This window comes from Pithys albifrons, chromosome 8 (genome assembly GCF_047495875.1).
Source record: "Pithys albifrons albifrons isolate INPA30051 chromosome 8, PitAlb_v1, whole genome shotgun sequence".
Lineage (NCBI taxonomy): Eukaryota > Metazoa > Chordata > Aves > Passeriformes > Thamnophilidae > Pithys > Pithys albifrons.
This window is the reverse complement of record NC_092465.1, coordinates 26,512,970-26,540,659: the sequence shown is the minus strand read 5'-3', so window position 1 is coordinate 26,540,659 and position 27,690 is coordinate 26,512,970. Positions and strand designations below refer to the sequence as shown.

The following is a 27,690-nucleotide window of genomic DNA, read 5'->3' as shown; positions in this document are numbered from 1 at the left end:
TGGGGCTGAGCACACTCCCAGTGCAGGATCCCTCGGCTTTGCGGGCAGAGTGCCCTCCCTGACCGTGCTGCCCCTGCAGTGCAGGATCCCTCGGCTTTGGGGCTGAGCACACATCCCAGTGCAGGATCCCTCGGCTTTGGGGCTGAGCACACTCCCAGTGCAGGATCCCTCGGCTTTGCGGGCAGAGTGCCCTCCCTGACCATGCTGCCCCTGCAGTGCAGGATCCCTCGGCTTTGCGGGCAGAGTGCCCTCCCTGACCGTGCTGCCCCTGCAGTGCAGGATCCCTCGGCTTTGCGGGCAGAGTGCCCTCCCTGACCGTGCTGCCCCTGCAGTGCAGGATCCCTCGGCTTTGGGGCTGAGCACACTCCCAGTGCAGGATCCCTCGGCTTTGCGGGCAGAGTGCCCTCCCTGACCGTGCTGCCCCTGCAGTGCAGGATCCCTCGGCTTTGCGGGCAGAGTGCCCTCCCTGACCGTGCTGCCCCTGCAGTGCAGGATCCCTCGGCTTTGGGGCTGAGCACACTCCCAGTGCAGGATCCCTCGGCTTTGGGGCTGAGCACACTCCCAGTGCAGGATCCCTCGGCTTTGCAGGCAGAGTGCCCTCCCTGACCGTGCTGCCCCTGCAGTGCAGGATCCCTCGGCTTTGCGGGCAGAGTGCCCTCCCTGACCGTGCTGCCCCTGCAGTGCAGGATCCCTCGGCTTTGCGGGCAGAGTGCCCTCCCTGACCGTGCTGCCCCTGCAGTGCAGGATCCCTCGGCTTTGGGGCTGAGCACACTCCCAGTGCAGGATCCCTCGGCTTTGGGGCTGAGCACACTCCCAGTGCAGGATCCCTCGGCTTTGGGGCTGAGCACACTCCCAGTGCAGGATCCCTCGGCTTTGGGGCTGAGCACACACTGCGGCTCACACTGAGCCCTTCAGCAACCATCACCCCCCAGCCGTTCTCCACAGGGCTGCTCTCTGTCACTCCTCTGCCCAGCCTGAAGGTCCTCTCTGGGGACCCAGGGCAGGAAGTTTCCACTTTTGAAAGCCTGGCCAGGGCTCTGTGGTTCTAACCAGGCAGAAGAGCTAAACAACTGCCTTCATAAAATAAAAAAATCACTAACAAATACTTTTTCTTTAATAACCAATTCAGATGTTTGTTATCCCTATTTTACCCTGATTACGGTCTTAAATTTTTCAGTGGCAGCTATCACAATAAGGAAAGAGGTTTGGATGAAAAAAGAAACTCAAATTTTGTACCATCTGTTAAATGACTTCCAGTCTGAGAGAACAGATGCTGGACTTCACTATCAGTTTGTGATTGATCTAGAAGTATTTTGTTAATTGGGACTAAAACTACAGCTAAGACATAGTAAGTGTCAGGGAAAATATGAAAGAATAGCTCAAATACTTTTCAAACTGCCTGGTCAATCAGAAAAGGTTTTGTTATTTTATTAATCAATACATGGCATTAAAAAAAATCTTTCTTTGAATAAACAGGACAACATCTGAAGAACAGAATGCATGTTCTGCTTAATGCCATAAATACTGTGAACTCAAATGGTTCATCAGATTTAACCATTTCACCTGAATGTGATAGCAATGTTCTTTTCTTGTATTACCCCATGTTTGCTGTTTTATTTCATGCACTACTTATTTTACACCTGAACTGCACTTTAGAACTAGAGGCAAATCAGTGCTGCCTTCAGAGAATCATAGGACAGTCATGTCTCAAAAACCTGATCAGCTACTGGTGTATCAGAACAGAGTGTGTAGGACAGTACATGGTCCAACCACGGGTATTTCCGCTCAGAACTGAGCTGCCAGTTCCACGAGTGCCAAACACCAAAGTGCCAGAAGTGCCAAAACAGTTAAGCTAATTATGAAAGTCAGTTTCAATTACAAAATAATTGCTAAGATAATTATGGCATAAATACAGAGGTTTAATTTTCAGTACACACACTAAAAAATGTTTCATCTGCAAACAGCTCTGGGTTTTCCAACTTGCATGTGACTGCAAGGAAGGAGTTTAATGTGAGAAAACCCACTGGTCTGTGGCAAAGGAAATGCAGTATTAATTTTAAGTTTTCAGCAGCAGTGTACAGAACAAATGAATTTTCTCTAAATACTACTTTAACACTGTGTGAAAGAGCACAGATATATTCAAAATGCAGTGTTCAGTTGTTTGTGCCATGTTTTTTCATTTGTCAGGTATCGATTTTTCTGCATGTTTTAAAACAATCTGTACCTAATTTAACCTATGTTGTTTGAGCTTTCTGTGTTTCCCAGAACATTATGCCAAAGCATATTTCAGTATGACTGACGATCAGAGTTTTAGAAATGGTACAGCTGCAAAAATAAGAGCTGGTGTAATGTATTTTTCTGTAACAGATTTTCCCTTTAACAAAAAAAAACAAACCCTTCCACCCTTCTGGGCCTTTTCCCCTATGCCTTTACATGGTATAAATATAAAACAAAAGTCCTTCTCCATCCCTGCTACCTGCCCAGCTTTGCCTGTCACCCCTATAGCTGACAGAGCGATGTATTTTAGGCACAGAGAATTCCTTTAGGCCTAGAGGATTCCTGTGTACTGATGCAAGTCAGTGAAGCATGGTGAGGTTTTAACCTCCAAGTATTACTGCAGTGCTCATGTAATAGCATAAAATGAACTTGGCACTGCTAAAATTGTATTTAAAAAACCAACCCAACAAAATGCTATCTTTCTCTCTTTGATGGCCAAAAACAAAGCATTCAAAACATGTCCTGGAATGAAACAGATTTCATTATTTTTCCACTTTTTTTTCCCATTTTCATGGTTATAAAATACTAGAGGTCAGCATTACATACTGACATACTCACTTTATAAATTTCTCAACTTTGCCAAGGGTGTATGATCAGCACTGTTAACCAAGTATTCTTCTTTGTACTTTCATTTATCAGACTAAGTATTTCATTAATATGGAAATGCTTGCAGCAAACATCATGAAAAACCTCTCAGCTCAAACAGGTCTGACAAATGATGCAGGACTTTGACAAAGTTCAGCCCCCTTTAACATCATAATGTACTTGGAGAGTCACTAGCACCACTAAAATTGCACCACTTAGCAAATAACATAATCCATTGTAAAAGAAAATGCATGCAAAAGATTTAGATGCACATGTATTTGGCCATGCAAATAAAAACAATGAACAGGCAACTGAAATCCTGTGCTGGCCTTCAGAATTACAGTGTTAGACTGAGACCCACAGAACATCAATATGCAAGTCAACCGACTTTGTATTCACTCCTTTATTCATGCGAATTTAACTGTAAATGTTGTCTTACCTACACCTTCAGCTGAAAGGTTCCCACCTCCAACATGTCCCTTACCCCCAGGTCTCTCCTGCCACTCCCTAACATGCCAATACAGCCATTTCTGGAACCTTGCTATGAACTAGTTGTAATCCAGGCTGAAACACCCACCTTGCACCAAATGAAGAGACTGGGAGTTTCCGAGTGATTTTGTGTTTTGAAACACAACAGTGATAGATTGTTTCACACAGCTGGGGATAGGGAGTGAACTGCAACACTGTATGGAGAAGCTAAAGGGGAAAAGGCATAAATTTTGCAAGCAAATGAAAGCAGCCAGAATTCATGTGGCCTAAAGTAGAGCAGAAGCAAACCCACCAGAGTTTTCTAGGCAAACACCAAAAGATAGCTCTATGTGCCCCAGAAGTCATTCAGAGATCCTAAAGAATTTCATCTTTCTAGAAGCAATGAAGGAACACCTTTCCCCACACAAACACAAAACTTCAGGTCATAAAACTGCAAAGTGGCGCAAGTGTCACCAAGAAAGCATCACTGTCAGAAGACTAAAGACTGCTTGCAAAGAACTGATTAAGAGTTACTGCATCCTCACTAATTGCAGCTTTGCAATAATATTTAGTAATAACTACATGAAAAACAAATTTATCCTCAAAAGGGAAGTGTTAGATTGTAAAACAGAGAAGTCAGATAAAGAAGAACCATGCAGGATAGTAGCTGGGTACCAAAGACAACAGAAGTGACAGAATAAAACAAGGGAAGTGAAAAAGAGTGCAAGAACAAAGATCCAATGGTAAACTGAACAATATGGTCCTGAACAAATAAATCATTGCTAGAAGTTCAGTTCATATTCCAAGGCCTTATGTTGCCATTCAGCTTTATGTAAACCTCTTATTTCAGAAAGAAAAATAGAACCACGGTTAATTGATTGTCCCATTTGAAATAACCACTTTTTCCAGAGGAAATTATCTCTTTTACAGAAAACAAATATGATGCATTTTGTTATGGATCCAAATAGACATGGCAGCTTATAAAATGACTATATACCAAGAGGTAAGAAAAGTTTTTAGTCTTAAGAAAAGGTGAGTTACATGACACCTACTGCCACAACATGCTTGAGACTGTGGTCACTGGGCTGAGAAGCACTTGGGAAATCAGCAGGTGCCCCCAAAGCTGGATCGCTGCTCCTTCGCACCAGAAGGGGTGTGCCTACGAGACAAAAGAGAACGCAATGGTTCAGTGATGCTAAACCAGCACAAGGGAAAGCTTCATGCAGTTTAAATAAGGGGTGTGCAGCACTTAAATATAAACTTATCTGTGGTAATATCCATCTGTTAAATTACTAGATTTGACAGAGTTTTGCCATTTAGTATTTACGAAGCTAAAGAAATGATCACATTTTAAGCGCTGTTATACAGACTTGCATCCATGAGCTCCTCAGTTCAGCTAAAGCTGCTGACAAACAGGAGGAAAAGGCACCTTCTCAGAAAAACAAAGGAGTAATTGCATGTACCTGTGACCACCTGTACCATCAAGTTCTGCCAGGGAAATCATAGGTTTGATCTAAGGAATAACCGTGAACACAGAAGAACTAGACTACTATTATTAGTTCCTACAACTGGTAGCGGTTACTGAACCAGAACATGGTCCAAAGCCTTTCACTCCCCACTAAGGACAGCTCCCATTGTGCTATTCTGCATTAATCCACCAAATCTGGATCTCACAATCTCATCTTCAGCTGTTCCTTACTTTCTCCTGGTGTATGTCCAAAGGCTGTACTGATCATTTGCTTGTCTTTCCCATACTAATTATACAAGCCCACATTTTAACCTGTATGGAAGGTCACTTTGAATATGATGGCATAACCACAGCCATAAATTTGATCTCCATCAGTTCACAAGATGCAATAGTTCGTGACCACTACACCTCTGTGCTGCCTCAAGGTGAGGCATATAAATGACAGATGAGGCCCAAGAGGCAGCTGAAAGATAACTCCCTCCATTAACTTCATTCAGTATCTAACACACCTTGGGCTGGCTCTGCAGAGACAGCTGGAATATGGGTATGAAGTGAAGACGGGGGAGAAATTTCATTCACAGCAAATCTGCCTCCCACTGCTGACTGCCAGGACTGGCAGGGAACAGACACAGGCAGTGGAAGCTGTTTGAGAAAAGCTACAGACTTGCACCATTTTCAACTAGACTCAACTACTACTCAAGTCTATTCACGTACTTTTCAGGAATAACCTCAAAGACCAGTCAGGAGCTTCTACCAACACAGCCACCCACTTAAAACACTGTAAAACACCCTTTGCAAAACTTCCAAGGCTGACCAAGAGGGAAAACCTCTTTAGGAATACAAGAAAGGAATTTTTCCCATTATCCAAAATAAATTTACACAAAAATAATTTTTTTCTCCTCCAAGCCTTTCCAAAGTAATTCATCCATAGGCAATAAGAAAAAAAAAACAACAAAAAAACCCCAACATTGGTCTAAGACAGTAATTCTTCAAATGTTCCAAGTGAGTGAAATTAAGATTATAGCTGTCAGTTATAATACTAATTATAGTGGCTGGGGCTGATGACAGCCATAATTACTAGATCTATAAAAGGAGTTTGAACATGCAACAGTTTCCTCATTAAATGCTAACAAAGCTGGAGTGACTGTACCACATTCACTTTCAGCACAACTTTGTCATTATAGTTGGAATAAATATCAGCACCTGAAGCTAGGAAACAACCAGAGAACCCAATGCTCTTACCCTTCCTCAGAGGGAGAAACAGTTTTTATAGGCAGGTAATCCCTTCCATGTTCACTTCTGCAGGAAATCAGTAGGAAAAGCAAAAGTAACACTTAAATTTGTGAAGGTGAATATTGGCTTTTGTGCCAAGTGATTACCATCTCTGCACCAAGAGCTGTGCATGTTTCTACAAAAAGGTTCTGAAGAAAAGGTTTGATCACCAAACTTATTAACTTTGTGCAATTTCCCAGCTGTGTCAGTATGTCAAAATGAAGCAGATCTCTCTACTCAAATAATCCTGTTCTTCATACAAAGCTGAAGAGAAATTTATTTTCCATATAGGCACATTTGATAAGAAGGCATATAAAAGCTAAAGCCAAAAAACATTGGATTTTTAAGTTACTCCCTTCCTTAAGATAAATACTTACTCATTAAAATAAATTCTTCTGTGTATGACCAAAGTGGTTCTGGTGGCCTGTATCCAATTTTTAGTCTCTCTTCAATACAACAGTTTGAAAACAGATGCTGAAACATTTTTGTGTGATTCAACATAATTCCGTCTCTGACTCCTTTCAACATAAGGATGAACAGCACAGAGAAACACTCTTGCTAAAATACCTGAAAACCCCTTTCATGGGTACTTCTACTTGTAAAACTTCCACAAGTCAATGTACACTCTTTGAGGCCATCACCCCAGCCCCTCTCCTCATTTCTGTCCTTCTTTTTCAACAGTGAGAAATCCACAGTAACTCAAAGAGGGTGCAAGAAATTCCCCTCAGTCAACTGAAGAGGCCAAAGATAGGAAGGGAGGGGGACAAGTGACTCCATCTAAAAAATAAAAAAATTCACTTATATTGAGATCACTCCTCCTCCCAAAGCCAACACCCTGGATTTCAGCTTTTTCCTGAGCTGTCTTCTACAACCAGCTCCTCATGTACTTCTCATTCCTATGGCTGAGAGAAAGATAAAGGGTCCCACCTCCGTGATGCTGGGAGACAGGACCCCAGCTTGTTCTTGGGGCCTGCCAGCAGCCCCAGCAGGTGAAAGAACACGTCTCCTGTCCCACAGCACTTCAGCACTTCTGTCTGCTCTCTGTACTGACTGCTGCATGATGCTGTTTTTACTACATTCTCCATCCTCAGTTCTGAAGATCTGCTTTTACTTGCTTTCTGTCACTGTTTTCCAGAGAACCTGAAGAAAGTGACATTATCCAATTTTAAACTTACAGCTGTCTAAACTTTTACACTGAAGTCTGCACGAGCAGCAGTGTTATAGAGAATACAGTTCTACAGTTTGGGAAGATAGCCCTGCAGCTATTTGCTTTCTTTTTATTCTTGCAAGTTTTTGCTTATTGCCATGAGGCTATGAAATTTCTGGTGCTCATCTGGAATTGCTTCCCTATTTGCACAAAAACAACTGGACTTTTTGGCTATTGTCTACAATGCTTTCTCTTTTCTCCCAATATGTTGTAAATTTTAGGGTCCTACAGACTGTTTTCTTCTTGAAGAGAAAACCAGAGTATTTTCTTCATTTTAAAATGTATTTACTGACATCTAACATAATTTCTTGTACAGAAATATCACACATCATAACATCTCTGTGAAACAAGTCAGCTGTAGTCTTTAGCTAAAATTTTACAAAACATTCCCTCTGGCCCTTATTGTTTTACATGCACACACCACAAAAACACAAACCCAACCTTTTATTAGACAAAAATAAATTGAACCAAAGTGCTTTCTCTAACAGAAGAAAACAAATAGCAAACAGGAAGGTTGGATTAAAGATTTGAGATGTGGTACTTTCCTCCTTTGCAGGGAGACTCCCTTATCACCTTTCCAGAGGCAGCCCCCTGAGCTCACACTCTCCTCCACCTCCGCTCATCTTCTCTGTGGCTCAGGCTGCTCCCTGCCACAAGCACAGCATTCCACTATCCCACAGGCTCCTTCCTTTTTCCAGCCTTTCCCTGCCTCCTCTGTACTGCACATTCAGGTCTCCTCAAAGCAAGCATGCTCCCTTGCACTCCAGAAGGGAGAAACCCACCAAATTCCACTGCCCAGGACTCAGCCTGACTCAGGAGCTGCACCACATCCATTATGCAAACATACCTTGAATTTGTTCATCACCATCTTCCTTAGACATGAATAAAATATAACGAACAAACATCACCGATACTATTGATTACAGACAAGCTATAGACAATTATGTGGGATTTCTTAAGAGATTTTGTCATCCATTCTCTTCTGTCAGGAAACAGAATGTTGCCTTTTTCCTTACTGCTTTCCTTTAGTCATGCTGTGTTTCCATGTTATTCTACTCACGCTCTTGCATTTGTGCTGAACATTTATAACAACCAGTGTAAGCTCAAACACAAAATTCATCTTTCCCTGAATGATGAGATACAGAAACTCCTTCCTGCATACCAAATTGATCATAGAAACACGTTTTTTACAAGCACTACTACTTTGTCCAGAACAGCACTTTGTATTTTAAACTTTGGAACTCAGTTTAGAATAGTCACCCTCATCTTGCAGCACTGCATCAGGAGTTTACAGACACATGCCTAAGTCTAAAATTTTTCTCATGATGACAGCCTTTAATCTCAATCACTTCAGGGTATGCCTCCCCTTCTTTCAAACTCTGCACTCTGTACCTTTTATTATGGTACCACAGCACCTTCTTAAGCACATGCAGATGTGTCAATCTTATTCACAATACATACCCTTTGACAAGGCTGGCGAGAGTTTTCCTTCCTTAAAGTAAGCACTCTATCACTTAGTTTCAACTGTAGATCAATCTTTTCCTTCAAAAATTAATATCTGCATACATTCATGGTTAACACTGTATTTTCCCTGAACTCTTATGTTTTGGAAATATTCTTTTTAACTGTAAATATGGTTGAAACAAGCATATGGTAGAAACCACACAAGATTTAAATTGCTGCATTAGGAAAAAAAAAGAGAAGTTCTGTAATTTGTACACAATTCAAAACTTGCATCAACACAATGGTACAAGAATCATCTCGGTACCAGATGTAATCCTATTCCCTTTGCTTTGCTTGTTTTTCAAATGTCACCAAAAAGCTGTGCACAGGCATTAACACTTACCTTGCCCAGGAGTGTGCTCTGCCTCACTTAAGGCCTTTGGCAGTTCAAACATCAGCTCCTGAGGTTAGGAGGGGCCTGACCAGCCAAAGCTAAGGGTTTTGGAACACTGTGCAAGCACAGGTAAATAATGCAGGGCCTGGAGTTCTAGATCTGAACATGGTCAGGGGAACTTGGAGCTCCAGCTGTCCCTGCTGGGTCCCCCTAAGCTCTACAGGGTTTCGAGGCTGAGCTCTGGCATCAGAATCCTCTGGGCACAGGGGGCAATCAGCTCACAACAGGGAGTTGGGATTTCTTTTTTCCCCCAACTCAAGCTCAAGCAAAATGTGCAACTCCTTCCCTTGCTGGACAGATTGATCGAGAGTTCTGTGCAAACACACTGGCTATCACAAAAAAGAAGCAGCACTTTCCACAATGGGCCAGGTCTTACTCTTGCACAAGTGAAGTATCTTTATGAATCACACAACTATTTCGCCTCTACTGACTGAAGTACATCCTCCAATTTACAGCTTCAGACACAAGATTAAAAAATAGAGCCACTTCATACATTTTTTTAGTTTTTAATTATTTTTGGGGGGTGGGGAATTGTGTTACAATAGAATTTTTTGTTTGTTTGAGGAGTTGAGTTTGGGGTGGTGGTGGTGGGTGTTTGGGTTTTTGCTTTGGTTGGTTATTTTTCAAAATTTAATACGTTTCAAGTGGCATTTAGCTGTCAAAAGAGTCCAAACTCTGGAAATACTTAAAAACACCAAAAACACCAGTTGTCTTAGTCATCCACCTTGCTGGACACAGCAAAAAGTATTCATCTTATTTAACAGACTGGGGTTTTTAAGCAGCATATTATCTGTAGTTACTGAATTTAAATAAATCATTTTAGGGTAATACATCCTATAAGATTTTAAAACTAATAGATCTCAGACTCTTGCACCTCATTTTTATTCACAGATTGAAAGGTGAAAATAAGTCTTTCTTCTATTTCAATTCCCAGCCCATTTTTCAACTTCAAATAAAATACTTAATGACCTGTACTAGTTGAGCTGACAAACTGACACAAAGAAAATATTCTGTGCACCTGCAAAAGAGGCCACACTGCCAAAAGCTGGTTTAGCACTTCAGCTAACATCAGTTACAGGTGCTTATGCAGTCACTTTTCCATGGTTCAACGATTTCACTTTCTTTAAAACTTTGGCAGCTAAACTGTACAGCATGAATATCACTTTGGCAGCATTTTATTGCTAGCAGTAGAGTTTAGTAGAGTTAGTAATTTTAAAGGAGGACCACAAATTACAGAATTAGCATATGTTTGTAATATTTAAATATGTCCTGTGTTTTATATATCTAAGTTAAGAAACTTTTCTGTTTCTCCTTTCCTTAAAAAGAGATGTCCTACTGTTATCATCTTCCATTCTGGTCATGGGAAACTAGTTTTAGTCTCAAATTTCAAACTTCTTCCTGATGATTTTAAAAGACATTTAGATAAAATGGTGAAATCTTTTGAACTTGAAACTCTCTGTAAGGTTTCAAAGATTAAGAGCATAGAAGCAGCTATAGTGGCCCCACCTCACCAAGTATCCTCCATCTAACAGTGGCAGCAAAGACTCAGGGAGAAAGCCTAACAGTGTTCTATGCTACCAGCTTGCAAGAAATAACATTTATTTCCAAATCCATGTGTCATCCAGACCACCATATTTTGAGATGCTGCTGAGCCACCTCCTGTGAATTTATCTAATCCTATTATAACTCATTGATTTTTGGCATGTTACATCAAATTACACAGTTTAGTTGAATGCTTCATGGAAAAAATCAGTTTAGGGTTGTTTTGCTTTGTAATCTGTTGAACAACAGCTTTGTTTGATACTCTAGTTTTTACATGGTGAGGAAATTGAATAACCATTCCCTATTGATCTGCCCTAATATTTAAAATGGTAAGATGATTATTTCTATAGGAAAGTTAAAAAAGGACTCAGCCACAGAGGGTTGGTTACTTGTTCCTTTTCGTGGAAGGGTTAAGAAGAAATGCTCAAATACTCCTCAGGATTTCTCTTTCCAGGGAATATATTGCATCCTTCTTTTATTTCTTGTCTACAGTAAACAGACCTCCCTCTACTGAAGCAATGATTTATGAAGAAAGAAAAACACAAATCAACAGCCAGCAGGTGTATGGGGCAACTGCAACATATTGGGAAGGAGGTGCATCTTTTTGGAACTATGTTCAGGTGCAGGAAGTAAATACACAACTCTGTATTTTACTTGGCTTGTATTCTAGATATCTGTTGTGATAAACAATCACAATCTGAAGTGGCACTTAAGATGGACAAAAAATTATCTGTCAGCTAAGGCTCTAGAAAGGGTAAATTAAATAGAAAGCAATGAGAAAGAACTACTTGGCAATGGGCAAACATTGAATGATTTAACAATTATTTAGAAGTTCTTTAACTATGACTTTCATAAAGATGGGTTCGTCTGTATATGGGAGCATGTTCATACAGAAGAAAACAGTAAATAATCGTAAGTGAATAAACCATGCAGAAAAAAAGTATTAAAACTGTATGTTTGGTTTCATAAGCAAAAAGCATGATCTACCTCAAGACCTTTAGCTGTAATTTTATCTCTTTCAACATGAACAATCTCAAACTATCCATCAGCCAAGGCTTCCCAGGCTCATTTCCACCTGAAACACACACTTTGCCATGCTGCCTCAGAGCTGAAACACCAGAGCACTGCAGAGAATTATAGCAGACACACCCTCCCCTGCCTCACCCAGTACTAGGGGGTGCTGAGCTGGCACTCCAGCTTCCCAGTCTGATACTGCACTACAGCCCTTCAACGCCTTCAGCTGCAGATATTTAGCGCACTAAGTGGACTGGTCTGTTCCTTTTTAAGAGATACCACCTCTGAAACTAGCTGTGCAACATAATATACACATACTGACAAAACCAGCAACATCACAAAATTAGTAAAATAGACAAAAATCTGAGGACAAACACTGTCATTCAACAGAGTGTGTCAAAAAGCACTGCTGACTTTTTAAACAGAATTTATTCCATCATTTTAAGTCCCATTCATTACCTTCCCCAAAACCTTCCCTGAGGCAGTAAAAGCCTAGAAATTAACATCTCTGCTAGGGAGCTACTGCAGAAAAGTGTGTAACTTGTGATGGAAAAATATTTTCCTCCCTACTTAACATATTTTCATGGGGATACCCCTCTTACTCCAAAGTAAGGCATATTAAACCAAATGCAAAGGGAATAGAGACAGGGGGAATAATTGATGAGAAATAATCTTTGGGGAAATCAGACATAGAAGGGCTATTAAAAAGAAAAGGGATTATTTGGTAACCAACTATGCACATAAATTTATTACCTACACTGGTATTAAATTCCTGGGTACAGAGCAGGAAGGAAAGACTGGCTTGTTTTATAAATGGGCAGCCCAAAGGTGGAAAAACACATGGAAATTTTATATATATCTTCACAGGAAGTATTAGAGTATTCTTTTGCTGCAATACAAAGGTAAAGCAAAACTCATTTCCATGAATCAAGGACAACTAGTGAGACCAAGTCATGAGGTCAAAATATACCGAGCTTTCACTCTGACTGAAATGAAGAGTTATCTTCAAACCTTTAGCTTGCATGAGAACAGAAACCATTTGTTTTAGAAATGCAAGCAGACTTGAATTGATCATCACCATTCTTATAAATCAGATTACACTGAATGCTGCAGAGGAAAAAAAATCTATCAAGTACTGAGTCATCCTCACACCACCCGTGGCAAGCAGCACAGGAATGTTTGGTATCACTACTATGAGAGCAGCCTTCCAGTGCAGTGCAAGAGAATACAGCCATTTTTGCTTAAGGAAAGAACAGTATTCTCTCCAACCATGGAACGCAGCACATGCCTTTCTTTGAAACTCACCAGTTTCAAAATGTTAGGTTTCCTGGAATCATGCAGGAGAGAAATGTTATATGCATGTAGCACACTCCCATGTACTGACAAACACCAGGATGCTCAGCCAATAAACTGACATTGCAAGATTAAGATGAAAAGAATAGCTTTCATGTAGGAAAAAGTGTCTTTCCTACTTACTGTGACTCAGCTTGCATGCTGTGTGTGCAAGGCATTAGCAACATTTTGTTTATCAAATTAATAGTTTCACATCATATGTTTTCATACATTTAAAAAATCCACAATCACGTGGTTTCCTCTGTATTTAAAAACACAGTCTGTATATCCATTGTGTCTCAACACCAACTTGAAAGAGGACTAATCAAATATATGCTGTTTAAAATGCCCCCAAGCCTACTTACAATGCTTCCACTTCAAAGAGGATGAGAAAGAGAAGAGATTCTTTCCGAGCTCTGAAGTTACACAGGAATGGATGACATCCGCACCCTGGAGGTAACAATTTAAGCCCTGTCAGAGCTATCAAGGGAGAAACTTCCAAAAACTCCTGCAAGAAACCCTCCCTTCAAGCCCCTTGGACTTCAAACTAAGACACTGCCAATGGAAGCACCTCTGTTGACCAACTTAGCCAGCCAAACACAAAAGGGCCATTCAAAGTAAGTGTTTTAAACAATGCCACAAAGCACAGTTTAAGCCAGAGCAAGGCCCAAACCACTGGAACACATTAAGCTCATGGAGTATACTCTGTACTGTCAGAGTGCATAGTAACCTGTCCCAAATGTTAAATACATATGGCAAGAACAGCAACAACTGCATCAAAATGGAAAATCAAAACTTTCTAGGCTACTATTCATTATCCTGTACTAACTAAACCTTCTGAGGTTGAAGCATTCCCAGCAATCTCTGTGCTTTCAGGAAAATAATGCCCATGGCAAAGACACTACATAAAATGTCCAGAAACAAAAGAACTGACTGCTCAAAAGCTCAAGGGCCTAATGTAGCTTGAACTCCAACTACCACTGCCATGTAAGCTTATTTTAGGAGAGAGACCATAACCAGTTATTCCAAAAATTATTCATACCTGTACATATAAAAGAAGAAAAACTTCTCAAAGATTTGGTATAAAACAAAGGCATTCAAAATTTGAAACACCAGTGTAAGACCTTTCAATGGGAAAACCAAGACACTTGCCCTGCTTAGCAGTGAGAGCTTCCAAAGGGAGAAGGTAAATTCTGGAGTTTCCAACCGAATGTTTAAGCTGCTATCAGTAGCTGTTATAAATTCAATAATGTATAAATTCATTAAGAACCTAATTATATCTGCTTCCAGGTTCTAATACTCAGAAAACTTCAGGATTCCACAAACCAATTCCCAAAGAAATGGAAAAAAAGCAAATAAAACAACAAACAAAAAAATCATGGATATATCTACATACACCTCTCTTTTCTGCCTACCTTAGTATTCTGAAGTATCCCCTAAAACTGTTGTTTCCAGGCATAATCCTGACTAAACACCAAGGAGATGGGAAAGAGAAAAGCAACAACTAAGTCTGTGCACTCAGTCATCATCTACCAAATGAGGCAAATGACACACTGAGCCGGTTGTGAAGGCATTTCCAGCTCAGAGTGACTTGTCCTTAAGATGGATCCTCCATAAATAAGTTACTGCTCTCCTTCCTGCCCATATGGACTGAAAAGGAAAAAACAAATTGACATGAAAATAACTCCCCCTTTCCTGTTCCATGACCTCCACGTGGGGAAAACCACTAGAAAACAACAGCCAACTATTAGGTGCAAAGGCAAACAGAAAGGCCATTGCATGCTTATGGGGGCACAGCAAACTACAAGATGCTTTATGAGGGTCATAAACTCTTTCCCTGGAGTGCAGGTTCCCTGACACTCACACGGGCTGAGGTCACACTACAAAGCATTCAGCATACTGTGCTCTCACTTCATTGCAAGCTTTTGTCCATACACAATTTTATAACTAAGGGTCATGGTAAAAGATGGCAATGAAGAACCCCAACAGTATTTGGGGTTAGAGATGTTGAAGTTCACCTCCATTCAGTTTTTCAAATGTAAATCAGCTATTTCGGCATTTAGTTGCCTGCACCATTCTTTGGCAATTGTTGTCATGGCCACATCATTCGTGTGCTCGGAGAAATTGTGCTCACAAGAAACTGTAACACAAGACAAGCTCTGCTGCCAGCTTAGCAACCGTGTCTCAGTGTTCTCATCACAGAAACACCAAAAATCAGGAGATCAATTTATTCACTGTTTCAAACAGCTGCCTGGACACATTAAAGGGTCATGTGCTTCTCTAAATTTTGTAATGTATATTAACAGTTGCTTTATTACCATTTGTATTGTAGCATGAAAAGTTTTCTTTATGCAATCACAGATTCTGTCAAATTGGGATTTTTCTTTTGTTTACAACAGAACTCTATTTATTTCATTGTCCACTGAAACGCTTACACCAGGATTTTCAGAATTAAAGGACACTGTCAGCAACAGCACCTGCTGCTCCAGCTGTGTGGGAGCAGAGGGAGGCACTCAGATATGTTTGCACCTCACCTTCTGTTATGGACACAGCAGAAACCATGTTAATGAACAGCTGAAATCTTCCTGCATTTCCCTTAAAGTAAATATAAGAACATGCAATTTAACCTATTTGAGAACAGAGTTAGCTTTATAAGTACGTAAGTGTTCATTTTAGGGAAAAGAAAACAAATGACTGAAAAATTTCCCGACTGTTTTAAGGAGATATGTACTATGTATTAAGACAGTAATTCAATATTAAGTAAAATAAACTTTTTCTTTTCTCTAAAGTTTTGCCAGTATGTGGAAGCAATGTTAAATATAAAGTTATTTCAGCTTTTGAGCAAAATATAGTATTGCCTTTATTCTGGCTCACTTTGCAAGTTACAAGTAATACAGGAAAAATGAAGAGTAACCAACTATATCATAGAAAATCCATGACTTCAGACAGTCAAACTCATCGGTATTGTAGAGTATCAACTGTGGAAAAAACCTCAAAGTAGCAACCATACAACAGAAAAAACAAAATTATTACCATCTCTATCTAGCCACTGAAGTATTTCAGATTAGGTATAACATACAGTTCACTGAACCAGAGCAAATACTCAGTTTATACAAAACAAAGTTTTAAGGCAGTACCTCAAGCGCCTTTTCTACAACCAGTGCCAATTCTGTCATGTCTGACAACATGTTTAGTTTCATGTGCTTATTAAGCATCAAGCACGAAGTATTCTCCCAGCAGAGCACATTGTTCCAACATAAAGCCGAGGATTTGGTTTCATAAAATACAAAACATCCAACAGAAATTAGCAGGCAAAATTGTTCCACCATCTCACAATTCATATAACAATGGATTCCCCACATTTCCTCCCCAAAGGCATTCTGGAAAAACACTCCGAGAGGTAAGCACATGACAGTTCTTGATGGACAGCTCTACCATAGAAAGCAGAGCTTTCTTGTTACATATATATTCAAATACATCCTTGCTCTCAAAATAACAACAGCTTTATAAATTAATATTATTTATTTCTGCTAGCAAGTAGGAGTAAATTCAATAATTAGACAGGAAGCCAGACTACTGTGGTTCATGCATCAATGATATTGATGCAACCAAATTGTCCTTCTATTTCTTCATTTACTTTTCAATTTGCCTCTAATGGAAATAGGGACATAATTTAAGGTCCAGGGACTTGTACATGAAAGATAAAGGCAAAAATTAAGTCCGAAGAACTGTAAACCATAGTGTAAAATCCAGAAGAGAAAACAATTACATTTCAGAGTACAAGCTGAGTTATAGGACTAACAGGTAGTAAATCTTTCACTTACCATGTAAAATAAACCAGTCTGAAACAGAACTGATGAGACAAACACATGACATTTATGTTCTGTTTTTAAGAAGCACCCATTTTAACTTCAAATATATGTCAATATTGCACTGAAAAGAAAATAGAACCCTGACTGACTGCTCTTTGCATGTTATAGTTCATCTCCTTCATGCTCTAAAGCAGAAGGATTTCATAAATGCTATGGAATTATCTATTTAGTGGCTCACTGGTGAGCTTGAGCTTGAGCACTGGCTTTACATAAAACTCTGTGAAGGCTGAAGTACTGCCAGAAAAAAAACACTCTTCTTTTTTTTTTTTTGTAATAGTGCTCAGAGGTATTTGGAGAACAATCTCTACTTTCTGAAACATGCTAAAATATGCTAACACAGTGCTAATTAAAAATAGGCAATAAATGAACCTTTCAACCACTGAACCTTGAGCTACAAACTTTGTCATACCTCATGCTTAACAAAAACACAAATACACACAAGTTATGTCACTAATAAGTGTTGTCTCAAGATTTTTAGTTACAAGAAATGCCTGTGTGTTATTAAATGTAGAAAAAGATTTTTCTATTCTAGAATATAAAAAAGAAAACCATTTGCACAGAAATTTTAGTCTAAAACTTCTCATGCAGCTTGAATTTCGTTATTTTCTACACCAGGCACAGAATGAGCACAGACTTCTGTTAGAAGTTACAGAGCCTCATCCAGTGAGTAGAAATTTTATTTTAGCTCATTGCTTTTGTTAATTAGCCTTTTCCTTTTAAAATATAACTGAAAATGAACAGACAAGTGAGCATTCCATTTCTGAAGCTGTAGCCAGACTACTCCATGTGAGCAGCACAACTAGAGACAGGATTTTTATCCTTGCCCCACCCCCTTACCCTCAGAGATTCCACTGCACACTGTTGCCCACTGCCAGCAGCCCTCGGGAATACTGGGAGATGGGCTGTGGTGGAATGCACAGAAAGCTCTCCTGGGCATTATTCATCTGTTTAATGCTGCTTTACAGGCAGACTGTAAGAGCATTCACCATCAATCTGGGTTTGAAATATACAGAAATATCTGTACTTAGGTGACAGCTTAGCTTACTCTCAGTCCTAGAAAGTATTTCAAACTGCTTTGTGTTCAACATACAAGACTCCAGGTCTTTATAATTGGAAACCAGTGTTTGAACTCCTGGCCTTCCAGGCACACTTAAACAACACAGCCGACCAGGGCTGCAGCAGTTCATGCAGCACTCTCTAATATAAGAGGGAATTAAGCAGAAGCCTTTCTTAATGACAGTCTGCTCACTTGAAAGCCAGAAAGGCAAACAGACCCAGCTGTATGACTTCTTCAAAGGCAAAGAGCTGAACTGTTTGCAACCAGCAACTCCTCCTTTCCACCTCCCACCCCCAAAACAGGGCACTAACTCAGATAATCAGTAAAAATATTTGCACACAGCAGTTTTCCACTCATTGAACAATTTTTTGTTCATCAACAAAAATGCTGGGGTTATTTTTAATGACTTTTTTATTTGATAATACATCTCACAGGTTTCATATTGTGCACTCTCACAATGGTACGATGAAGGATTGTCAGCAACTTACCCAGTCAAAGCAGGGATTAAAAAGAAAGCCCAGTCGTATGGGTGGGCAGAACATACAGCAGGATGCAGGGCTCAGGTGCAAAACTGCCATGCTCAGTCTTCAGCATCAACTGTCCAAAAGCTCAACTTTCATCATTACAGAATCACAAAATATTCTGAGCTGGAAGAGTTCCACAGGGGTCATTGAGTCCAGCTTCTGGCCCTGCACAGGACATCCCCAACAATCACACCATGTGCCTGAGAGCATTGTCCAAAGACTTCTTGAACTGTCAGTGTTGGTGCTGTGACCACTGCCCTGGGGAGCCTGTTCAGTGCCCAACCACCCTCTGGGGGAAGAACTTTTTCTGATATCCAAACTAAACCTTCCCTGATGCAACTTCAGGCCATTCTCTCGGGTCCTATCATTGATCACCACAGAGGAGAGATCAGTGCCTGCCCCTGCTCTTCCCCTCACGAGAAAGTTGTAACTGCAGTGAGGTCTCCCCTCAGTCTTCTCTTCTCCAGGCTGAACAGACCAAGTGTCCTCAGCTGCTCCTCACACACTTCCCATCGAGACCCTTCACTGAATTGTCTTCACTGAACTGCAATGCAAACAATGGGATGCTAAAAAAATGCCAACCTTTAACTATACAAAATTGGACTCCAGACTGAAGGAAAAGAAGAAATAAAAAGATAACCATCCAAGACTTACCCAGTTTTAAGGCAGAAGGAGTCACTTCAATCTCACCAATTGGCTGAAATGCCGCCAGCTGAGTCGCCACATCCGCCTCAAAAGAGTCTGGAGTATTTCTGTCTGTCAGATTGCCATCGGTGCCATCAGTTTTACGGTGAGTTTCTTGTTCATCATAAACAGCAATCAGCTATCAAAACGAAAGATAATACAGTTTGTATATTTAAAGTATTCCCAAACTTCACTCTTTAAAAACCCCCAACAAGTTATTCGTCCTTCAGAGTACATAAATAACAATCTTATTTCAGAACAGCTAACAACAAACATTCAGATTCCAGAGTGCACAAACTTTTATGTTTAGATAGATTGACTTCAATATGACTTAAGTATATGCTTCAGCATTGCCCTACGCTGACATGCGTTTCTTGGAGTTAGCATGCTACCATTAGTGAGCATTTTACAGTATTCCAAAACACTTAACAGATGAACATGCTTAAAAACACAGAACAGCATTTAATTCTTGGGGGTAGAGGGTGTTATTATTCTAAAAAATTTTAGGGCTACTGACTGACATGCTGCACAAAGGCAACACAACTACAGAAGCTGTACTGAGTGAGCAGATGCACATTTTATTTATGAGAACATAATAATTACCTTCCAAGGACAAGATACATCAGCATAATGACAGAGTCTCCAGTCTCCCTAGTTATCCAGCCTGTGCCTCTGTAAGGATGAGTTTCATGGTCCAGCTATGCACACACACCTGCACTTCTCTATCCACCACAGATGTATTACTTCCTCCCATTCCCTCCTGCAAGCTTACACAGGTACACTCTGAAAACTGTTCCTCACTCACTGGCTCTGTCATCACTTCAGGAACATGGGATGGTCAAGATTAAGCAATGACAGACTGCAGAGTCCGCTGTCTAAGCCCACACTACAGCGGACATGAAAATGACAAAAATCATCAGAATCCTTACTTTTTGCCTCAGCTCACCTGGCCTTTCACAAGGATCTTCCTTTTAGTTCCTACTGATACAAAGCAATGAGACAACATGTATGCAGCTTCAGCAAGAAGTGACTCTCATACATGTGGCTGGGTGCATATCACAGTGTTACAGTTCCAGGAAAATAGTTAAATGTGTAACAGCTCTGGGAAAACAAAGCTAAAAGTTACTGACTTCCTGTGAAACTAAACCAAGTAGAAGACATGCTGTTCTCAACCAGCAGGACACTTGGCACTCCAGAGTCCTCTCCAAAACCAGAGCAGCAGTTCAAGGGTTTTTCCTACCCCAGCACATGTGTCCTGCCATGACACAGTTCTTGTGCCATTTAAATGGCAAACACTCTGCCTAATAATCACTGTAGAAGATACTTTCACCTTAAGGTGCTCATTTATTTTACTTTTACTGAACTCCTTCTGATTATCCTAATAATTTTCCCAGCTTATCATCAAAAATACTGTAACACACACAACTGGTTAGACAATGTCAAGATATATACAGTAAACAGTTTAAAGGATTGATTTAGTACTTTTTATCTGTGTGTTATTTTAAGGTATGCATACACTTTCTGTCAAAGTATTAGTACATCAAATCTCCTCTGACATTGCCAAGAAGTGTCAACAGTTATACCCAATGAAGAACAGTACACTGAAACACAAACATTTAAAGAAACTTGTTTGCCCAAGGGAAGAAATGAATGTATGAGAGGAAAGAGAAAAGAAAAATCCTGAGGTGCTTCTAAGGAGAAGCTGACATTTTCAGGTCTTCCACTCATTTATAATTTGGTTGCTAGAAATGTGTCAGCTCATATTTACCAATGCACATTTCAGAGCACACAAAACCCTTAAATAATTAGGTAGAAAACTTGCTCTCTTTTTCCATGTTTCCTTTCCATGGCCATACAACTGGCTTTCACAGCACACAATTTGGTTTTTATTTGTCCAAAGCACATAAGGAAGATTAATTCCAGTAAAAAGGACAACCGTCTTTGGGCCGTATTCCTGCATAATAGGGAAACTACCCAAGTGTTCACCCTGCATTCATCACCTGGCCATCATTATGCCCCAAGACTACATACAGCCAAAAAGGCTGACTTAGATCCAGACACCAACACATCACAGTGATTTTCTCCAGCACCAAGAAAAGAACAAAACAAAACAAGCCAATACCCTTTGAGGTCTTTAATTTCCTTCTAAAATGACTATTCATGTTATTATGGAAGTCCATCCTGATTCAGTAAGTTCCACAACCATCATCCACCAAAAGGTTTGCTTTCTTAGCCTCACTTTTGCTGTAGAAATTTAATTTCTAAGAAAGATTGTTACTAATGAAGAGGAAATTGGAGATTGTGTAGAACCCTGGCACTGAGAGCACTTTAGGTAGTAACGAGATACAAAATTCACTTGAGCATTCACAATGTAGAAGAGAATAAATGGAGCTCAGCTGTGATTTGATGGGAACAAACAACTGAATTCCTCAACTTAACCAAGTTTCCTCTTGGTTTCACACCCTAGCATATGAAATGCTGTATTGCAGTGGAACACTCTATGCTTACTGCCCCAGGATGTTGCAGAGGTGGAAAGTAGAAATTGGTTAAGAAAAATAAAAATCAAAGTGATGGAAGACACCAGCAAGAACTGCTGAATGGAAATGTGCAAGCACTATCTCAGCCTCAGAAGCCCCCAAAACATGTAGCAGTCAAAATCAGAAAGGTACACCAGGAGAAACTGATGCTATAAGCACCCCACTTCTATGTGCTTTCTGTGAATATGTTCCCCTGGTGACAGGTAGAGAGCAGAGCACCAGTCTGGCCCTGCACTCCTCCCTCGCAGGTCATGCACGGTATGGCTGCTGTTTCTAAGCACTACAACCAGTCCTTAGTTTCCCTTGGTTCAAATGAATCCTTAACAAAAATGATAATATAAAATTATTCCAACAGGCAAGACAGGTCATGGGCTCCTGTCATCTGTAGGATAGAGCAGCTTATCTCCCAGCCAGCCCACACCACAGCCATACCTGGATCCCCACGTGGCTGCTCCCACTCCTCACCTCGGCACATCCCCGCCACTTCCCTGGGTTCAGCAGTCACATCCCCAAAGCTCCTTGCCAAGGGCCCCTCGGTGAGAGCAGGGACACAGGTGGGCACTACCCAGAGGGCTGAAGGTGCCCATGCCCTGCACAGGGCTGAGGGCATTAGTGGGGGCCCGCCCGACCTGTCCAGGGCCCAGGTTATTTTAAAATAAAGTTTTCCTTGCAACACTGTCCTCGTGTCCCTGGGGACCCTAAAGCACCTGCCCCAGTGCTGGGTGATGCTGCCCAAGAGCTAACAGGCCACAAGTCAAACACCTGCCTTGACACCCAGTCAGAAACACCTCGGTTCAGGTGACTTGAGGGGCAGAAATCACAGTGCCCAAAAGTGGATAAAACAACCAGGTCTTCTCCTGCCTAATTATATGGAAAGATGGCAAGTGGTTTAAAGCACCTGTCACTTCCACTCCCCGATCAAGAAGGTTCAGCAGATAGAAACACACTGGCTCCTAATCCCAGCTTTGCAGCACAAGCATGAGAACATGCCAGCTCTGCCACTACTCCCCTTCCCACCCATACCCACACCAGCACTCCATTTCCACAGTCCAAGCTGGAGCAGGGAGGGCACAGGAGCCAACAAGAGGCCAACTCCTGCAACAGCCTGGCCAGGGCTCCACCTGCCAGCAGGGAAGGCTCTCACTGCTGTCACTGTGAGTGAGGCACTTCTGCAAGGAGTCTGCACCCAGGCATGTTTTGACAGATTAAAGAACCTAAAAAAATGTATTTCTTTGCAGTGTGGAACACACCAATAATTAAGTAACGTGATCTAGAGTTTTTTACTGAGTGGGTAAAGAAGATGCTACAGTACTGCATGTGGAGGTAGCAAAGATGCAATGCTTTTCCTCTCCAATGAAATAAACAGCCACTTGTTTTCTAAAGGCTTATTTGGGAAATAACTCTTCAGGACTGCAGTTGCAGGAGCATCTTATCAGTGGTAATTCTAACATAAATACACTGCTAATCAATCAAAGTATTACAAATATCTGCTTCAGCCTTTCAAGGGGAATAAATACAATTAAGGTTATGTAAATTATCTACTCAAAAATAATTGTCATAATTGACTTCTCATTTCCAGTACAGAAAATTCTTTAATTGGAACAGACTGCCAAACTCTTCTGATTGAAAAGAACTGCAGGACACATTAAGAAACTCCCACAAACATATAATGAAAACAACAGCACTGTTTGCAACACTAGTTTATTCTTTACCAGTTCAGTATTTACAAATATTGAGAGTTCAGTAGGTCAGCTGATTTTTATTTCTTAAACACATCAAAATATTACTGTAGACATTTGTAAACTGTGTAAGTTATGCAGTTTTGTACACATGCTGTAGTCTGGTATCTCCATTTTTAGAGGTTATTTAAAGAACATGAATATTTACTGTGAAAGACGTATGTGTTCCTGTACAGCTGAAATGGTTCTACCCTCATATTATTGCAATCTCTATTAACATCCTACCAGTTACCTAGAAAATCAAAATCAATAAATTATCAAAATCTAGCACTTACCTGTCATTGTTGATTACTAAACTCCTTCCTACCAATGCTGACGCAATCACAACACCAGGCAGCAATAATGAACACTTTATTTTTGTTGTTCATAGGTGGCATCCTATTACAAGGCACTCCAGTGGAGCCAAATTTAAACTTTGTACACTGTCCTATGGCACAACTCTTTCATCAATTTAACAATATTTTAATTGCAAAGCTAGCAGAAAAAGTAAAACAAGATTATGTAAAAACTATGTGACTATATTCCCAAACACAGAGAGCAACAGAGATGCATTCAATGAAGATTAACCCTCATAAACAAAAAGGTGGGTGAATGCAGCAGGCTGTGATGCCGCCATGAGACAGCAAGTTCCTTACCCCTGCTCCCATGTGGAATGCTACATTTTCCAGGGTGCTCTCAGTCCTTCCAAAACTCCCTGCACTCTGCTTTGCAAACCCAAGGTGCAGCCACCTCGCTGCAGTGCAGGGCTCGCACCTGCACACGCTGCAGCCCGTGCTGGGGCGCAGGGCTCGCGCCTGGACACGCGCCTGGACAGGCTGGAGCGCTGGGCTCGCGCCTGGGCTCGCTCGCGCCTGGACAGGCTGGAGCGCAGGGCTCACACCTGGACACGCCGCAGCCCCACGCAGGGCTCACACCTGGACACGCCGCAGCCCCACGCAGGGCTCACACCTGGACACGCCGCAGCCCCACGCAGGGCTCACACCTGAACACGCCGCAGCCCCACGCAGGGCTCACACCTGGACACGTCGCGGCTGTGCCCTTCGCGCACTCAGATGGGCACGGGACACACAAGAAGCAGCAAAAAGAAGTCCTTTCAAATTAAAATTGCAGTAGTTTTGGTTTAGCTCTTGCTAATTAAGCTCATTTAAACAGAAACAACTTTATGGAGTTTCAGAATTACAAGGAAAAACATCCTCACCTTTGAACAAATAGCAGAATGTTACAGATCTTGCTTTAAGGCACTTGTTTGTTAAGCCAAAACCAGCTGACTTCACATGGCACTAGATACCATTTTAAACAAAAGGTTTCATAATTTTTTCTCCTTAAACTTCACTTTTGACAACTGTTAATAAGGTTAAAACCTTTATATTTTACTAGCTTTTCTGTACTGAACTAGAAAATCGACACCATTATTTCTTTTCTGACCTCAAACACCAGGCATGTACTCAAAGCATTAAGGAAGAAATGGCAAAATAAAAGCTTGCTTGCAATTAAATTAATCAACTTTCAATTACTGTTAGGATAAAAATCACTAAGAGAAGTTCTCAGGCATAGGCTAGCATCAGTATGTGATTGAAAAGATGCAATTTTCAACAGCTGGAATGATACATTCAGAAACAAAAATGAATGAATTGTATTAAATTTTTCATTCAAGTTGCACGGAAATTTCTCCTCTTTATTTGTTTTCACATTTACTTTATCTACGTTCTTCTCTCACTTATGGACAACCAAAGGTAGTAAAATCGTGGGTTTATTCCAGACATGTTTGTTTCCTGTTCAGATACTCCCTGTCCATGACTTCAAATGCTCACTCAGGAAACAAGATTGTGTTTATTTAATCATATCTTTACTTCTGAAGGCCAGTGCTTTTGTTTCGGCCCATTAGTAAAGACTTTTCACAGAAAGCACCTGCATTTTAACAAACTGCTGTCAGGAGGGGTGAATGACAAAGCTCCATGACAATTTCATTGAACTTCATGACATAGGGAGAATGGCTCAAGCTACAGCAGAAAGTGATGTTCACCTCAGGATTGCACTATCTTGTTCTCTGCTCCCTCAATCTGGGGTCTGTAGGGCTGATATTGTCTTTATCCTACACACACACAACAACAAAGAGACAGACAGACACACAGTGTTTCCAGAGGTGACACGCTGATGCCAGAATATAGCAATGTTCAAAATAACAAACTTCTAAAAATTTCTAAGATCAGAACGTCACTTCTCCCCAGGTGCTTACGCACGCAAACAACCAGACACAGATGGAAAAAGGCTGCAGTTGACAACAGCTTACATGTGACTAGTGCAAAAAGGGAAAAGGGATCAAGGGATCCTTTTCCTTCCCCGCGCCCCCGCCACCCCCCTCCTTTCAGCAACTTTCTCTTGTCAGTGATGTGTTTGGCAAGGACAGTTCTTTACTCCAGCCATGTAAGGCACTCAAGTACAGGCACCGACCCAAGGCAGGGGCAAGGTTACCTCCCAGCCAGCAGTTTGCACCAGGCCATCTTCAGTTCAAAATCTGACATCTACTTTGAGGCTGCTGTGGCCCAACTTTCCTCTTTCCCCAGCCACTAGTGCTAGACCCATGGTGGGGCAGTTCAGGGAACTAAAGCAGGGAGAAAAGCAACTCTGCATCTCCAGCTGCTTCAGCTCTATGAACCACACAGCAAATTTCTGTCAACATATCCCTGAGTTAACACTTCCTTAGACTACCAGTCTGTAATCTTGCAGTATTGATGGCTCTCTGTCTTCCTTTAATGAAGCTGGACCAATGTTTGTGCCTCACCCCCAGGACAGCAGACAGGGCACTGTGCACGGATGTGTCACCCAGCACAAACACAACAGCAGCAACACTTCTGCAGCTCTTTCAAGGAGTTCACCTTCCTAACAGAAACTCTTCTACAGGCACTTTTAACTTATGTCCATGAGGGGACAAGCAGACTTTACATCAAGGCGAGAAGACAGAGTAAAACATACCATATGTTGAAACAAAAAGAAACTTCACAAAGCCACTGTAAAAGTTGCTTCAGACTCCACAAACTAATTAATGTAAAATCAGATTTTATGTATTACTTATGAAAGAATCTTGTTCAAATGGTTAAAAGATGAAAGACTGGTAACAGTGTAACATAGATAGAACTGAGGTAATTAGGGTACCTCAAAAATAGATGAAAGTGTTATTTAATTTTTCAATTTAAAGCTTTCCTGGAGCTCTACAACCTTTCCTCATAATTCTTTCAAGATATTATTCTGGTATATACTGGTAAGTATTTGAAATGGTATTCTTGCATAATAATATGCCTTGGAATTCCTTCAACTTAAAATAAAGGCTGTCAAGGAAAAATACCAATATACACACCATATGGCAATCCTTCCTTCACACCTACATATGAAAACAAATTACAGATACGTTACATGAAAGCTATGGTGATTAGCCCATCTTGTTTACCTACATGCCAAAACGACATACACCAAAGTATCTTCCCAGAGACCACCTGACAGCCTTATTATTCAGATTTTTTATGTGTGTACAGTCCAAGAGCAGCCAAAAATAGAATCCTACCAGTACAAACACTGGTAGCCTCTGCTCTCAAAAGTTTCCAAGGATACAAGGAAAATATTAAATAGGAAGCGAAGCAGCAGCCTAGAAGAGAGACCAGACCCAGCTCAAGCCCCAGCTCTTTCAGGGGGAAGGGAAAGGAATTTTTGAAAGGTCATGGAGGGAAAAAAACCCTACCTGATTGATGAGCCCCTTGTATAATTCTTCTTCCTGTCCAACCTATTCCTCCCTGGGCACACGTGACTGTACTTCAAACAATGCAGCTGATTGGGCACTTAACATTGATATTTGTGGCAAAGTTCGATGAGCCCTTCAAGCATGACTGAGATGTAATTTTTTAAGCCACTTAGTAACTACTTGAGAGCTGTTACGGAGATCCACAGTACAATACAGACATTCCTTGAGGGTTGACTCTGGGTAGCTTCCCTGGCAGATATAAATGCTAGTGCTAAAATGTCAAGGATTTATAATTATGATGGCGGATGCATAGAACACACAAAACAAGCCTTATTAGGGTTGATTGAAGTAAATATACCAAAGGACATTTCTCCTTTCTTCTGTAAAAGATTCATGTTCAATGCTATTTGTAGCCTGTCACACTCATTATGTTTTCATGTGAAATAGCTGCTGAGTTTTGCAAGATAACAAATGCCCTTTGC

The 27,690-nt window shown here is 40.9% G+C and overlaps 1 protein-coding gene across 4 annotated transcripts in view; it reads right to left on the bottom strand.

Annotated features, from left to right (window-relative positions):
- The window catches only part of PARD3B (par-3 family cell polarity regulator beta), a 394,364-nt gene that overhangs the window by 261,443 nt on the left and 105,231 nt on the right, over window positions 1-27,690 (bottom strand). For all 4 annotated transcript variants that reach the window (XM_071561897.1, XM_071561898.1, XM_071561899.1 and 1 more), the window contains exons 3-4: window positions 19,170-19,338; window positions 4,383-4,489 (exon numbers count right to left, since the gene is read on the bottom strand). In XM_071561897.1, the coding sequence (XP_071417998.1) occupies window positions 4,383-4,489; window positions 19,170-19,338 (276 nt within the window). The remainder of the gene's footprint in view (window positions 1-4,382; window positions 4,490-19,169; window positions 19,339-27,690) is intronic.